Source organism: Lobosporangium transversale (genome assembly GCF_002105155.1).
Source record: "Lobosporangium transversale strain NRRL 3116 chromosome Unknown BCR41scaffold_33, whole genome shotgun sequence".
Taxonomy (NCBI): Eukaryota; Fungi; Mortierellomycota; class Mortierellomycetes; order Mortierellales; family Mortierellaceae; genus Lobosporangium; species Lobosporangium transversale.
The window spans coordinates 27,339-43,305 of record NW_019029011.1 but is presented as its reverse complement, the minus strand read 5'-3'; the positions used below and the strand labels follow the sequence as shown (position 1 = coordinate 43,305).

General features: G+C 42.8%; 4 protein-coding genes across 4 annotated transcripts; all 4 read right to left on the bottom strand.

Moving 5' to 3' along the window:
• Positions 1-9: 9 nt before the first annotated feature.
• On the bottom strand, positions 10-2,147 carry BCR41DRAFT_358225 (OPT oligopeptide transporter protein-domain-containing protein; the record flags this gene model as incomplete). The annotated part of the gene is made up of 2 exons (XM_022025005.1): positions 10-1,966; positions 2,080-2,147. 2 exons carry the CDS (start codon positions 2,145-2,147, stop codon positions 10-12), a joined length of 2,025 nt encoding a protein of 674 aa, XP_021878913.1.
• Positions 2,148-3,952: 1,805 nt separating this feature from the next.
• Positions 3,953-6,403, bottom strand: BCR41DRAFT_339149 (OPT family small oligopeptide transporter; the record flags this gene model as incomplete). The annotated part of the gene is made up of 2 exons (XM_022022145.1): positions 6,066-6,403; positions 3,953-5,903 (listed from the first exon to the last, which is right to left on the bottom strand). The coding sequence occupies exons 1-2, from the start codon at positions 6,320-6,322 to the stop codon at positions 3,953-3,955; spliced, it is 2,208 nt and encodes a 735-aa protein (XP_021878912.1). The 5' UTR covers positions 6,323-6,403.
• A 1,373-nt stretch (positions 6,404-7,776) lies between these two features.
• On the bottom strand, positions 7,777-10,331 carry BCR41DRAFT_325346 (OPT family small oligopeptide transporter). Its single transcript, XM_022021576.1, has 2 exons — positions 9,948-10,331; positions 7,777-9,840 (listed from the first exon to the last, which is right to left on the bottom strand). Exons 1-2 carry the CDS (start codon positions 10,175-10,177, stop codon positions 7,878-7,880), a joined length of 2,193 nt encoding a protein of 730 aa, XP_021878911.1. The 5' UTR covers positions 10,178-10,331; the 3' UTR covers positions 7,777-7,877.
• Positions 10,332-12,418: 2,087 nt separating this feature from the next.
• BCR41DRAFT_339141 (OPT family small oligopeptide transporter) lies at positions 12,419-14,909 on the bottom strand. The gene is made up of 2 exons (XM_022022144.1): positions 14,547-14,909; positions 12,419-14,396 (listed from the first exon to the last, which is right to left on the bottom strand). Exons 1-2 carry the CDS (start codon positions 14,774-14,776, stop codon positions 12,434-12,436), a joined length of 2,193 nt encoding a protein of 730 aa, XP_021878910.1. The 5' UTR covers positions 14,777-14,909; the 3' UTR covers positions 12,419-12,433.
• Between the last annotated feature and the right edge of the window lie 1,058 nt (positions 14,910-15,967).

The window sequence follows — 15,967 nt, the reverse complement described above, 5'->3', positions numbered from 1 at the left end:
TGCTTTTTTTTAAGCCGCAGGAGTAGGGGCAGGGGGCACAGGGTAATAAGGCTCGCCCTCAAGAGGGCACAAGTCATAGCGAGTACCCCACCATGCAGGAAACTCAACCTCGCGAATGGTGAAGAGGAAGAAGGACAGCAAGACCATGAAGGCCGTGCCTGAATCAAAGGCTGCGGACAAAATATAGGTGAATCGCAAATGCCAGTCGGGGTGATAACGACGAGCAAAGAATTGGAAAGCGAATCCGAGAGCCAACCAATTGGTATAGTGGTAAGCTTGGGCGGGAGGCATCATTCCTGTGGCAGCCAACAAGACTGGGATATGGACATAATCCAAGAAGGTGTTGGGGAAGACTTTCTTGAGGTAATAGAATGGAATAGGCAACAAGAATCCCAAAATGAAGAAGTAGTTGATGGCATTGTAAATCGAAGTAGGTCCGAACATACGATCAGGAGCAATGACACCCCAGATGACTGATGCAGAGTAGAAAGTATTGGCAGAGGGACATTGGAAGTCCTTAGACTCCTTAGTACAGATGTTGGGCTGGCTGCTCAACAACCAGTTGGCAGTCAACAAGTTGACCAAGCCAGCAATGACGGTGCCAAGAAGCTGAGCCCAGAACATGGCGCGTGGTGGGACCTTCATGTAGTGACCCAGCTTGAGATCGGATGTAAAAGTCATAGCCTGGGCCATGGAGATATAACCAAGGGTCTTAAAGGTAACATTGGCAATGGCACGACCGGGGAGCATGTAACCAATAACGTACTCAGTGATAATGTTGAGACCAGGCTGCTGGTTCGTAATGGCTTGGATCAGACCGACGGGAAGGGCGAAAATAGCAGCAATAGCAATCGCCAAGAGGACACCCCACCATGGAAGTTTGTAGTCCCAGACTTCGCAGGTGACCACAGCGATGACAGTCATGATAACAAAGAGAGCAGCGTACCACCAGTCAGGAACCTCAGGGTAGGCTTGCATCAACCTGTGGTGGATATCTTCAGAATGCTCGCGAGACTGCTTCCATTGGGCAACCAACTTGTGGCGGTGATACAGCCAGGTGTGAGTCATCATGGAGGAAAGACCAGCGAAACCAATACCATAGGTCAAGGCAAAGAAGGTCGAGATACGAAGAGAGCCATATTCCTGGTACTTTTTCTCATCCAAGACATTGTTGGTCAAAATCTGTTTAGTATCGTAATGATGGCCCTCAGTTGTGAAGAGGGATGGAGTTAGAATAGGGAACTTCTTGGCATCCCAGAGGTTGGTGTAGTACGCAATAGGGACCATGACCCAAGCAATGAGGACAAAACCAAGACCGATATTAACCTGAGCCCACCAGGGAATAATGAGGGGTGAACCCAAGAAGGAAACAATGTTGTTCCAGTCAAGTGAAATAGCTCCGAATCCGAGGCCACCAGCACCGGTGAGCTGAGAAAGGACCAAGTTATCAGGCTTGATCCAGCAGATCCAGGCAATGGAGCTGAGGACAGGGAAGATGAAACCTGGGATCCAAGCGTACAAGAACATGCCTGAAGTGGCAACCAAGAAGAACTTGAAGCGAGACCACTGACCAGGAGCAAGCTCCTCATCCTTGTGCAAAGTATTAAACAATGCAACCTGGACCAAATTGGCGGGCCAGATCATAGCAGCAGGGTAGACAAGGTAACGACGGAGAACGCCAGCCATACCATAACCCAACATCTGTGTGCAAAGAATAAGGAGGAAGTTGGCAAGGAAACCAAAGTCCTCACCATAGAAGACTTTTTGGATGACTGTGATATCGACTGCATAGGCAGTACCACCAGCACAGTTGGCGGTCAAGGCGACCAAGACGTGTTCTTTGATGGAGAAGGGGCCAGGGTTAAGAGGACCAGCGGGCAAAACACGGGCGAGAAATCGACCAAAGGGGTAAGACAACAATTGGATGACCAATGTCGAGATTGTCATAGGATGAGTGCGGAACCAGCTATGGTTTTTTTTTTTAAAGAAAATATGAGGAATATACTCTGGTGAGCGATGGAATTGAAGAAAAAAAAAGCTGCTATTTGATATTAATGAGAGGCTTTTGAGAAAACTTACAAGAACTGGTTGAAAAATGAAAGGATAAGTGAAAAGATGATGGCCATCACATAGTAACGGAAGGTCATAACAGGGAGAGAAGGGTCATCTTTGTTTGAGACAATGGCAGCGACTTCAGGGATAGGTGAGTTTTCTTCTTCTTCGAGAATGACAGATGAGCGCTCGAGATCGAGCTTCTCATCAATGAAGTCCTTCTCAGTAGCGTATTCGTGCTTCTGTTCAGCCATTTTGGTTGAATGAGAAGGAGAAGGAGGATGGAGAGGAGGAAAGTGATGAGGACGAGAAAGACGTCGTTCGGGTCTAGGAGGGCGAAGATGAAGGAGGTCGGTTGCGATCTGCAGTCAGAGACAAAAAAAAAAAAAAAAAAAAAAAAAGGACGAGTTGTACCTTTTTATACAAAAAAAGACTGAACAAACGAATGAATAGACAACTTGAGAAACAGCTAGAGACCCTAGAGCTCCAAGCAACCGGAACAGCTTACTCTCTTTAATGAATTCTTTAGTTTGTATTCATTTGATCTATTAGGAATGAATAATAAGGTGATAAACTATGTAATGAATACCTATAATAAGAATATTAAAAAAAAAAAAAAAAAAAAAGCAACACATCAACACCTCGATCAACTTTTTAATATTTTAATGAAAACATGACGACCAAGAACTTCATGCAGCTCAACAATGTGTAATACAACCAACCAGAGAGTGAGTAGACTAAATTATACAAACCAATCCAACAAGCAGCAGCACATGTCTTCTGTTCAAAACTTATTTTATTATTTTCCCACAAAACCAATCAATGAATTTTACCGAAAACAACCACATGAATAAACTCACTTTCCAAAAACAATTAGCGATAACGCAATTTGTGCAAAAATGTACTTTTTCAAATGTAGGACATGCCCCTTCCATCACCTTTTTGCTCTTTATTTTCTCGGAAGCCGAGGCACGGTTGGACCATTTCATTGTTTTTTTTTTTTTTTTTTCTTTCTTGCAGAAAATAAGTAAAGCTGTCTAACTCGACTCTATTCTATTTTACTTTTCTTTTTATTCTTTTGGAACATACATGTTCTAACCAATCATTCGTTCACTTAGTCTCCCACCAAGGATAATTAGCGTGTTTGCTCAAGTGTAGAACCCTTATAGTAAAATATATACAATAGGAATAGGAAAGTTCATGATTTTTTGTTTTGTTTTGTTTCTGCTAAAGCTCCATCCTAGATTCAGAGAAAAGTGAAACTATAATATTAAGCAACTTGGACCCTCCAATGAACAAGTAGCCACAATCGAATATGTCCTACTTCCTCTTCTCCCTTGTCCCCTTCTCATTTCTCCTCCTTATTCCCTTCTTCTCTCTCCCTTACGGGTGTGCTGATTTACACCAAGTTTTGTAAGGCTGGCATTCAGCTTCGAGGTAGAAAAAAGTTGGGAGTGTATATATATATATATATACTTTCAGCCACTCAGCAACATGATTCATAAAAAATAGCGCTCCTGATTGTAATCCTTTATTCCTTGCAGTAGCAAGTGAATGGTTATTTTTTTTCTACGATATTTGTCCGTTGTTCCCAATTAGGATGAGTGAATCCATATTTGGAATACAGAAACCAAATTTGGGTGACCAAAAGATTTTTTTGGATGGAAGAGTCTAATGGACAAAAACTCTAATTTCCCAAGTTCCGTGACTGGAAATTTTCTTGCAGAGGAAAGACGACAATAAAAAGAATCTCTCTATATAGATTTATTTTTTATACTATGATGATGGCGATGATATATATACTATGCTTTGTATGCTGTTTATGGTTGTATTTGTTTAAGTTGTTGTAGTTGTTGCAAGTGTTTTCGTCCTCATTCGCCGAATAGCAACACTACTTCATTTATTGCTGTAGTTGTTCAGGAGGAGCAATCATGGGACTACCCTCCAACGGGCACAGATCATAGCGAGTACCCCACCATTCAACCATGTATGCGTCACGGATGGTGAAGATGAAGAAGGACACCAGGACCATGAATGCCGTGCCTGAATCGAACGCCGCTGATAACACATAGGTAAACCTCAAGTGCCATTCAGGATGATAACGACGAGCAAAGAATTGGAAGATGAATCCAACTGCTAGCCAGTTTGTATAATTATAAGCTCTTGCCGGTGGCATCATACTCGTTGCTGCCAACAAAACAGGGATGTGAACATAATCTAACATCGTGTTAGGGAACTTCTTCTTGAGATAGTAGAATGGAATCGGTAGCACAAAACCAATCAAGAAGAAATAGTTGATGGCATTGTAGATCGAGGTAGGTCCGAACATACGATCAGGAGCAATGGCACCCCAGATAACCGATGCAGAGTAGAAGGTGCGAGCGTTAGGACAGTTGAATGTCTTATGGTCCTCCGCACAGATATTGTCAATCGAGCCCAAAAGCCAGTTGGCTGTAAGCAAATTGACAAGACCAGCAATGAATGTACCCATGCACTGGGCCCAGAACAGAGCACGTGGAGGGATCTTCATGTAGTGACCCAACTTGAGATCAACAGTGAAGAGCAAAGCCTGAGCCATGGAGATATAACCAAGAGTCTTGAAGGTAACGTTGGCAATAGCACGGCCAGGGAGGATGTAACCAATAACGTACTCAGTGATAATGTTGAGACCAGGCTGCTGGTTGGTGACAGCCTGAATCAAACCGACAGGAAGAGCAAAGAATGCAGACATGGCAACAGCCAAAAGTACACCCCACCATGGAAGCTTGTAGTCCCAGACCTCACAGGTGATGACACCAATGACAGTCATAAGAACGAAAAGAGAAGCGTACCACCAGTCAGGAACCTCGGGGTAGGCCTGCATAAGCCTATGATGAATATCCTCAGAATGTCCACGAGATTGCTTCCATTGAGCAGCCAATTTATGGCGGTGGTACAACCAGGTATGGGTGATCATAGAGGCGAGGCCAGCGAAACCGATACCATAGGTCAAGGCAAAGAAGGTCGAGATACGAAGAGGACCATACGCATCGTACTTTTTCTCATCCAAGATGTTATTGGTCAAAACCCTCTGAGTATCATAGGTATGGCCATCACGAGTGAACAAGGCTGGAGTAAGGATAGGGAACTTCTTGGCATCCCAGAGGTTGGTGTAGTACGCAATAGGGACCATAACCCAAGCAATGAGGAAAAAGCCAAGGGCAATGTTGACTTGGGCCCACCAGGGGACGATCAAAGGCGAACCCAAGAAAGAGACAATGGTGTTCCAGTCAAGGGAGATAGTACCAATTCCAAGACCACCAGCACCAGTGAGCTGAGAAAGGACCAAGTTGTCAGGCTTGATCCAGCAGATCCAGGCAATGGAGCTGAGGACAGGGAAGAGGAAACCTGGGATCCAGGAGTACAAGAACATGGCAAAGGTGGCGACCAAGAAGAACTTGAAGCGAGACCACTGACCAGGAGCAAGCTCTTCCTCCTTGTGCAAAGTATTAAACAATGCAACCTGGACCAAATTGGCGGGCCAGACCATAGCAGCAGGGTAGACAAGGTAACGACGGAGAACACCAGCCATACCGAAACCAACCATTTGTGTGCAAAGAATAAGAAGAAAATTGGCAAGGAAACCAAAGTCCTCACCATAGAAGACTTTTTGGATGATTGTGATATCGACTGCATAAGCAGTACCACCAGCGCAGTTGGCAGTGATACTAACTAGGACGTGTTCTTTGATGGAGAATGGGCCAGGATTGAGAGGACCAGCAGGGAGAATGCGAGCCATGGCCTTTCCAATTGGGAAAGAGAGAAGCTGGATAACCATGGAACTGATCATCATGGGATTGGTGCGGAACCAGCTGTATTATGGATGATATTGAAAACCAACATCGAATGTAAGCTGTGTCGTCCTTTTATCGAACAAGGCGAGTTGATAGGCGCGTTTTTTTTTTTTTTTTTTTTTTTTTTTTTTTTAAAAAAAAAAAAAAAAAAAAAGGTACAAATGAAATAGGATGACTTACAAGAACTGATTGAAAAAGGAAAGGATGAGTGAGAAGACGATGGCCATGATCCAGTAACGGAAAGTCATAACAGGAAGTGTAGGGTCATCTTTGTTGGAAACGATGGCTGCAACCTCTGGAATAGGGGAGTTTTCCTCCTCCTCAAGGTTGATGGAAGATTGTTCAATATCTGCTCTCGCATCTTCAATGGAGTACTTGTCAGAGCTGTACGCTGTGTACTCCATCTTCTGATCGGGGGCCTCTGCAGTGGAATGCATGGCTTGGAAGAGGTGAAATTAGAGCGAAGGATGCTTTGGGTGAGGGTGAAGGAAAGGACTATGGGGGGTCAAGGACAATGGGAAAAAAGGAAGAAGAAAAAAAAAAAAAAAAAAAAAGACTCAAAATGTGTGGCCCAAGGGTCCTTATATATCACAATATGAAACGGATAGAGTGAGGAGGCGGAAGACATAATTATGGCACTAAAACGGCTGAATGTGCATCGTTTTTGCTAATGGTCAGGGCACTTGAAGCGGAGCCAGAAAATTACAGGGAAGAGTAGAGAAGCGTTAAAAAAAAACTGAGCCATAATCTATTACCAGACAGAACACTGCAACGGATGCAGATCCGATGCAATAATGCTCGATTCCAAGCTCAGATAACTCTACCTCTCCACCTTTTGATAGCCAATAATCAAAATGAGCTTTACCTACTTCCCATCATGGTATATATAATGAAACTTTTGTTTCTGGGTCTGGCCTTCTCTTTCTAAGAAACTAAATTCATGAGCATAGAAGATTCAGTAACTTCTCGCACTCTTTTTTTTATATGAATATAAGCATTTGGGCTTTTTTCCATGTAATGATCCATTGATGCAGGCGCGGGAGATGAAACTACATGATATTGTGGGAAAGTATCTTTCTGGGCAGCCTATGTCATATTTTTATATTAGAAGAAAGGTGCTGAAAATATTAAGATGATCCTTTCAAAAAAAAAAAAAAGGTCTGTGTGCCCAATCGAGCTGATCAACCCATGCTTCACTGTTGGCCTGAAGAACCCGATTCATTACAATGCCATGCCTCTTGCATTTGCTCAAGGCCAAACATCAAATGACACATTCCTTTGCTTCAGCGCCCACTCTTTCTACAAGGGATCTTGTAATTATATGGAGTTACTACAACCTTACTTTCCCTCCTAACAGTTTACAGAGGATTTAAAACCAAATTATGATAGGGACTGAATTAATAATTTTTTTTTACTCACACAGTGGGCCGGTCAGCTTGGTAATAGAATGTCAATGTCGCAAAAAAAAAAAAAAAAAAAAAAAACCATGTTGGATAACATTTTGTTGTTGGAGATAGTTAAAAATATCATTGACTCGAAATCATGTCGGCATGTCCGATGAAAATGCGCCGAAAAATAAGAAAAGTCTAAAAAAACTCCTATTCTCTCCCCTTTTTTCTGTTCCCTCTCTTCACGTTGTTTGTTTGCATGACTTTGGGAAACAGTAAAAAAAAAAAAAAATAGTTTAGGTTGTAGTCTAACTGAATGATGATTTCTCGTGACTTCGCAATACAATCATGAATTAACTTTGTTGCGACACTTCATAAAAAAACACGACAAAGCATTGCGATCAAGGATTGAAAGAAAGGAGTGCAAAGACCATGTCGTACACGAATTACATGATAAACATTCTCCATTCCCCTCCATAACCTTATTCGCGACTTTTTTTTTACTCCATATTCCTTTATCAACATGTTTGTTTTAATAAAAGAGGAAAAAGTTCACGTATATATTATGCAATTAAAATGTATTAAGCTATGGGCTGTTTTCCTTTTAAGCGACTGGTGCTTTCTCTGGAAGGGGAGGTGGTGTGATATATGGGGCACTCTCCAATGGACACAGATCATAGCGAGTACCCCACCATTCAACCATGTATGCGTCACGGATGGTGAAGATGAAGAAGGACAACAACAACATGAAGGCCGTGCCTGAATCAAAGGCAGCAGACAACACATAAGTGTAACGTAAATGCCACTCTGGATGATAACGACGAGCGAAGAATTGGAAGATGAATCCAAGAGCCAACCAGTTGGTATAGTTGTAAGCACGAGCTGGTGGCATCATGCTGGTGGCTCCCAACAAGACTGGGATGTGAACATAATCTAACATCGTGTTAGGGAACTTCTTCTTGAGATAGTAGAATGGAATCGGTAGCACAAAACCAATCAAGAAGAAATAGTTGATGGCATTGTAGATCGAAGTAGGTCCGAACATACGATCAGGAGCAATGGCACCCCAGATAACCGATGCAGAGTAGAAGGTGCGGGCGTGAGGGCAACTGAATGTCTTATGGTCCTCCGCACAGATATTGTCAATCGAGCCCAAAAGCCAGTTGGCTGTAAGCAAATTGACAAGACCAGCAATGAATGTACCGAGTAGCTGAGCCCAGAACATAGCACGTGGAGGGATCTTCATGTAGTGACCCAACTTGAGATCAACAGTGAAGAGCAAAGCCTGAGCCATGGAGATGTAACCAAGAGTCTTGAAGGTAACGTTGGCAATAGCACGGCCAGGGAGGATGTAACCAATAGCGTACTCAGTAATAATATTAAGGCCGATCTGCTGGTTTGTAACAGCCTGAATCAAACCGACAGGAAGAGCAAAGAATGCAGACATGGCAACAGCCAAAAGTACACCCCACCATGGAAGCTTGTAGTCCCAGATCTCACAGGTGATAACAGCAATGACAGTCATAAGAACGAAAAGAGCGGCGTACCACCAATCAGGGACCTCGGGGTAGGCCTGCATAAGTCTGTGATGAATATCTTCAGAGTGCTCGCGAGATTGCTTCCATTGGGCAACCAACTTGTGGCGGTGGTACAACCAGGTATGGGTGATCATAGAGGCGAGGCCAGCGAAACCGATACCATAGGTCAAGGCAAAGAAGGTCGAGATACGAAGAGGACCATACGCATCGTACTTTTTCTCATCCAAGATGTTATTGGTCAAAACCCTCTGAGTATCATAGGTATGGCCATCACGAGTGAACAAGGCTGGAGTAAGGATAGGGAACTTCTTGGCATCCCAGAGGTTGGTATAGTATGCAATAGGAACCATGACCCAAGCAATGACAAAGAAACCGAGTGCAATGTTGACTTGGGCCCACCAGGGGACGATCAAAGGCGAACCCAAGAAAGCGACAATGGTGTTCCAGTCAAGGGAGATAGTACCAATTCCAAGACCACCAGCACCAGTGAGCTGAGAAAGGACCAAGTTATCAGGCTTGATCCAGCAGATCCAGGCAATGGAGCTGAGGACAGGGAAGAGGAAACCTGGGATCCAGGAGTACAAGAACATGACAAAGGTAGCAGCCAAGAAGAACTTGAAGCGAGACCACTGGCGAGGGGCAAGCTCCTCCTCCTTGTGCAAAGTATTAAACAAGGCAACCTGGACCAAATTGGCGGGCCAGATCATAGCAGCAGGGTAGACAAGGTAACGACGAAGGACACCAGCCATACCGAAACCCAACATCTGTGTGCAAAGAATAAGAAGAAAATTGGCAAGGAAACCGAAGTCCTCACCATAGAAGGCCCTCTGAATAACTGTGATATCGACTGCATAAGCAGTGCCACTAGCGCAATTTGCAGTGACACTAACCAAGACATGCTCCTTGACTGAGAATGGACCAGGGTTGAGGGGACCGTGGGGGAGGACACGAGCCATGAACTTTCCGACAGGGTAGGAAAGAAGCTGGATAACCATGGGACTGAGTGTCATAGGGTTGGTACGGAAGAAGCTAATTTTGACAACCGAAGAAAAAAAACGTCAACTAAGGGTTTTACATGATTATTGTTACACTGCTTTCCGACATGGAATACTCAAAGCTAAGACTAAACAACATACAAGAACTGGTTAAAGAAAGAAAGGATAAGAGCAAAGATAACGGCCATGACCCAGTAACGGAAGGTCAAGACAGGAAGAGAAGGGTTGTCCTTGTTAGAGACGATGGCAGCGACCTCAGGAATAGGAGAGTTCTCCTCCTCCTCTAAGGCGACAGACGAGCGTTCAACATCATGCTTGTCGTCTACAAACTCCTTCTCAATGTCATATTCTTGCTTCTGCTCAGAGGCCATTGCAAGAAAAGGGTGAGTGTATAGAGATGGATGCTAGGGGGAAAGAGGTCGTGGAGTGAGAGAGAAAAAAAAAGAAAAGAAAGCTGAGAGTAATGAATATAAAGACAGGAAAAAATATGGAAAAGATGGGTCAGAGAGCACCTCGTCGTCAAAGACAAAGGATCAAAAAAAAAAAAAAAAAAAAAACCGCAGGCGCGTTGCCTCTTTTTATATCTGATTATGACAGCAGGGCTTGAGTACTGGACAATGCTTCGCTTAAGGGATGTTCTGGAACAAGAGCACGAGGTACATCGCTTATTTTTTTTTCTTTTTGTTGATTGTTGACGGCTTGTTTGTGCTAACGGATGTAGATCCGAACACACTGTTCCCCGGTATAACAATCAATAAAGATTGCATGTGGATGAACAACATGTATTTATTCAGCCTTGCAGCCAGCCAGAATCTTGTATTGGCTAATAAATACTTTGAATAAATAAAAATGATCTTTTTTGGCGTAAATAATTTTTTCTGTTCGAAAATATAAAATGCAGACTAATTTTGTCCATTCGACGCCTACAACCTTCATTCCAGAGGGACAATCAATACTATTATTTTACCTCTCCATGTCAAAACTCCTCTTTTGTATCGCATTTCAATCGATTTGAACACAAGCCTTGGATGGTGTTGACACACAATGAGTATAAAAAAGGAAATAAAGGCCGGAATGCCTAACATCGAGTACCGTACTCTGATCTACACACTGCTGCTCTGCTCAAATAAAGTGAAAATGGACTAAGAGTTACCATAGACTCAGAAGACAACAACGTACCAAAAGTTCATGGTCAATATTTTGGATAGATACATTTCGTGCTATATCATTTCCTCAATGCTCAGAGCAACAATAGTATATAAATAAGGGAATCACCGTCTTCTTTATTCTGAACATAATATAAATATATGAGTGTATATATAAATGAATATTCATTGAGATTCAATGGTATTGACTTCATAAAAAGTAGCAGCAAAGGTATTGTGACTAATGTGATGGCATATCGCCCAATAGGAATTCTTGGCGGGGTTGTTTACGACGACAATTATCCCTGGGAAAGTGACCATAGAGTCCCTGAACGAGCCATCGATAACCATGGGAACTTTCATCATTAATGCAGACATAAATATAATAAAAAGAATAAGAAGTAACTTGGCTAACCATTAACTGCGGAAGGTGGTGATGTAAAAAAAATAAAATAAAATAAAATATTGTAAAAAGCTTACTGAGGCTCAATGAATAATTATTGGCCCGGATCAAACTCGGTAAGTTCCGACGCGACATGCTTTCTTTTTCTGGGGTCGAAATGACTCCTGTCTGCCATTTAATGTCTGCTTCTTCTAATACATTTGTTATAATAAGCTAATGGAGAACGAAGTGTCAACTTTCTCAGGAGCACCCTAAAGCCAAAGTTTAGACTGAACAGGGGTAACAGGGATATATATATATACATGCCTGCATGCAAAGAAAAATGGTTAAGTTAACATCGGAAAACGGAAAGACATCCGTTGTTAAAAGTAGAAGGAAGAGGAGGAGAAAGGGAGGGAGGTTTTTCTTTTTTTTCTTATAAAAGCTTGACCATCCCCTGCACTCAAACCCCTCCTTTTTTCCCTCTTTTCTTTCCCTCCCCCACCTCACTGTGCACTTACTCCCTCACTATATCTAATGTTTTTTTCTTACCTAAAATGGCACATTTCAATGTCCAACTGTAACAAGTTCAGTGCTCTGACGCCTAAATCAGTCACTTCAAAATCTGTACATGTATATCTCATCTCACGTCAAATCCCATTGCCCATCTTCCTTATCCCGAAACGTCGGGTTACAACTTCTCTAGGTACAACAACCTCTAAGCACGTCTAACTTTGAACCCTTTATCTTATAACCCTAAAACAACGCGTTATTCATTATTATTATTTTTTGACGATCTTTGTTGATCTCATGTTAAATAATAAATAATACGATCTACGTGAAAAAAGGTAGGTTAACTTTCTCTTCCTAACATCCAAAAGGCAATCATAGAATAGCATTGGCCATAACGCCATGTACGTCATGAGAAGAAAGAAAAGTCAAGGACACAAGAATACAAGTCATTGATTTTTTTTTTTTTTTGCTTTCTTTTATTCATTAAAATGAGATTGGTATAAATATTCGTAGAAATAAATATGGATGTAATAAATGAACAAGGATCTCTTTTTTACATTGCTATGCTGAGTCCATCTTTTGTTCTTTTAGGCCGCTGGTGTTTCCTCTGGAAGGGGAGGTGGAGCGATCAAAGGAGCATACTCCAATGGGCAGAGGTCATAGCGTGTGCCCCACCATTCAATCATACTAGCGTCACGGATGGTGAAGATGAAGAAGGACAACAACAACATGAAGGCCGTGCCTGAATCAAAGGCAGCAGACAACACATAAGTGTAACGCAAATGCCACTCAGGTCTGTAACGGCGGGCGAAGAACTGGAAGATGAATCCAAGAGCCAACCAGTTGGTATAGTTGTAAGCACGAGCTGGTGGCATCATACTTGTGGCAGCCAACAAGACTGGGATATGGACATAATCCAAGAAGGTGTTGGGGAAGACTTTCTTGAGGTAATAGAATGGAATAGGCAACAAGAATCCCAAAATGAAGAAGTAGTTGATGGCATTGTAAATCGAAGTAGGTCCGAACATACGATCAGGAGCAATGACACCCCAGATGACTGATGCAGAGTAGAAGGTGCGAGCGTGAGGGCAACTGAATGTCTTATGATCCGCTTGGCAGATGTTAGGAATAGTGTTCAACAACCAGTTGGCTGTAAGCAAATTGACAAGACCAGCAATGAATGTACCCATGCACTGGGCCCAGAACATAGCACGTGGAGGAACCTTCATGTAGTGACCCAACTTGAGGTCTGAGGTGAAAAGCATAGCCTGAGCCATGGAGATGTAACCAAGAGTCTTGAAGGTAACGTTGGCAATAGCACGGCCGGGGAGCATGTAACCAATAACGTACTCAGTGATAATGTTGAGACCAGGCTGCTGGTTGGTGACAGCCTGAATCAAACCGACAGGAAGAGCAAAGAATGCAGACATGGCAACAGCCAAAAGTACACCCCACCATGGAAGCTTGTAGTCCCAGATCTCACAGGTGATAACAGCAATGACAGTCATAAGAACGAAAAGAGCGGCGTACCACCAATCAGGGACCTCGGGGTAGGCCTGCATAAGTCTGTGATGAATATCTTCAGAGTGCTCGCGAGATTGCTTCCATTGGGCAACCAACTTGTGACGGTGGTACAACCAGGTGTGAGTAACCATGGAGGAAAGACCAGCGAAACCGATACCATAGGTCAAGGCAAAGAAGGTCGAGATACGAAGAGGACCATACGCATCGTACTTTTTCTCATCCAAGATGTTCTTAGTCAAAATTCGCTGAGTGTCATAATCATGTCCTTCACGAGTGTACAAGGCTGGAGTAAGGATAGGGAACCTCTTGGCATCCCAGAGGTTGGTATAGTATGCAATAGGAACCATGACCCAAGCAATGACAAAGAAACCGAGTGCAATGTTGACCTGGGCCCACCAGGGGATAATAAGAGGTGAACCCAAGAAAGAGACAATGGTGTTCCAGTCAAGGGAGATGGCACCAATTCCAAGACCACCAGCACCAGTGAGCTGAGAAAGGACGATGCTGTCAGGCTTGATCCAGCAGATCCAGGCAATGGAGCTGAGGACAGGGAAGAGGAAACCTGGGATCCAGGAGTACAAGAACATGCCTAAAGTGGCAACCAAGAAGAACTTGAAGCGAGACCACTGACCAGGAGCAAGCTCCTCATCCTTGTGCAAAGTATTAAACAAGGCAACCTGGACCAAATTGGCGGGCCAGATCATAGCAGCAGGGTAGACAAGGTAACGACGGAGAACACCAGCCATACCGAAACCAACCATTTGTGTGCAAAGAACGAGGAAGAAGTTGGCAAGGAAACCAAAGTCCTCACCATAGAAGACCTTCTGAATAATGGTAATATCAACAGCGTACGCAGTACCACCAGCGCAGTTGGCAGTCATACTGATCAAGACGTGCTCCTTGACTGAGAATGGACCAGGGTTGAGGGGACCATGGGGGAGGACACGAGCCATGAACTTTCCGACAGGGTAGGAAAGAAGCTGGATAACCATGGGACTAATCGACATAGGGTTGCTACGGAAGAAGCTGTTGGGTGCAGAAATCATGTTTTTGTTAAAAATAGGACAAGACAAGTTTTCTGGCAGATATCAAGAAAGAATAGTGCCCAAGCAAGGAAAAGAGGTAAATGAAAAAAAAGGTTCTATTTATCGCCATGTATTGCAATGCCAGACTTACAAGAACTGGTTGAAGAAGGAAAGGAGAAGGGAGAAGAGAACACCCATGACCCAGTAACGGAAGGTCAGGACAGGAAGAGTGGGGTCATCTTTGTTGGAGACAATAGCGGCGACCTCAGGAATTGGAGAGTTCTCCTCCTCCTCCAGGACGACGGACGAGCGCTCGACATCGAGCTTCTCATCGATGAACTCCTTCTCAGCAGTATATTCTTGCTTATGGTTGGAAGCCATTGCAAGAGTGTGAAAGACCAGGTATTGGTACTAAAAGAGAGGGCGGGTAGACTAGAGGTCAAAGACCGTGGCGGGGGAAAGAGAGAAAGAGAGGAAGAGAGAGGAAAGGTAGGGTCAAAGAGCAAACTCGTCGTCAAGGACAAGGGATTCAATCAGCCTTGTTGGTCCTTTTTATACCTTGTAAAACTTGGAGGCTAAGTGTTCAGCTCAACAAGTCGAAAGTATTCATTTGAATACATCTTCCCTCTTTTTCCTTTGTTTGATGTAACTGTTTGTTTGTGTAAATGTGAGGCACAGGGTGTTGATGAGAGTGGTTCATTTGTTAGATAAACCAAATAGCAAAGCTCAATAGGTTCTTTTTTGCCGTGTGAATCACAGGTAGTTTCTTACTTTCTAGACAAACGAACTTCAGGGCATTTATTGTGTGGTCTTTTAAGCTCGGTAGTACAGGTGCGAGCACAAGCAAAAAAAAAAATCGGCCCAAATTTCGGGAGGGTCACAATGCTCAGATGCATATTGTATTGAACACAGTATTCATTTGTAAACTCGACTTTTTACCTTAAATTTCAATTTTTTTTTTTTTTTTTTTTTTTTGCCTCAGAACAAAAATGCATTTTATACAATAGACTAACATGGTTGATACATCGAAAAGGAATAAAACATTCAAGAAGTATGTGCCATGGGGGAATGAAAAATTGGGCGAGTATTCAATACTTGATGAATATATTATTATATATATATATAGTAGTCTACTTCAAAGGTATAGTCTGGTGTGTGTGCTTGCTGCTACCTTAGACCTCGCGTTCAAGTTCATAAATAGGTTTCAAGCTTCTATAATAACAATGATCTATGAAATTGTTTCAATATCAAGTTTTCCTTCCCTCATTCCTTTACCGCTGCATCTTTCCGCAATCTCCATTTCTTTGCCACTGTAGCTATTTGTTGCTATTTCTGTAACAATATGGGTGTTGGATGGCGGGAACCAATAGACTTGAATGAAGAATAGAGAAATAAACAGTCCTTTAATTTTAGCTGTGATGCAGTGTCAACGATCAAGATTTAAAAGAACTTAAGTTATTTATTTCATCACAACTCCTATAGTCTCTTTTTCATTTGCAAAAAAAAAAAAAAAAAAAAAAAAAAAAAATGGTGGTAGTGAAGGGCAGAGAAGGGAATCCTTCTTACCTCAAC

What these genes read in the sequence shown, in the direction of transcription:
- BCR41DRAFT_325346 (XM_022021576.1), bottom strand. Translation starts at nt 10,177, where the DNA reads ATGGCCTCTGAGCAGAAGCAAGAATATGACATTGAGAAGGAGTTTGTA. An exon ending in TCTTTCTTTAACCAGTTCTT is followed by an intron (nt 9,841 to 9,947) that starts GTATGTTGTTTA and finishes TGTCAAAATTAG; the next exon opens with CTTCTTCCGTACCAACCCTA.
- BCR41DRAFT_339141 (XM_022022144.1), bottom strand. Translation starts at nt 14,776, where the DNA reads ATGGCTTCCAACCATAAGCAAGAATATACTGCTGAGAAGGAGTTCATC. An exon ending in TCCTTCTTCAACCAGTTCTT is followed by an intron (nt 14,397 to 14,546) that starts GTAAGTCTGGCA and finishes TGCACCCAACAG; the next exon opens with CTTCTTCCGTAGCAACCCTA.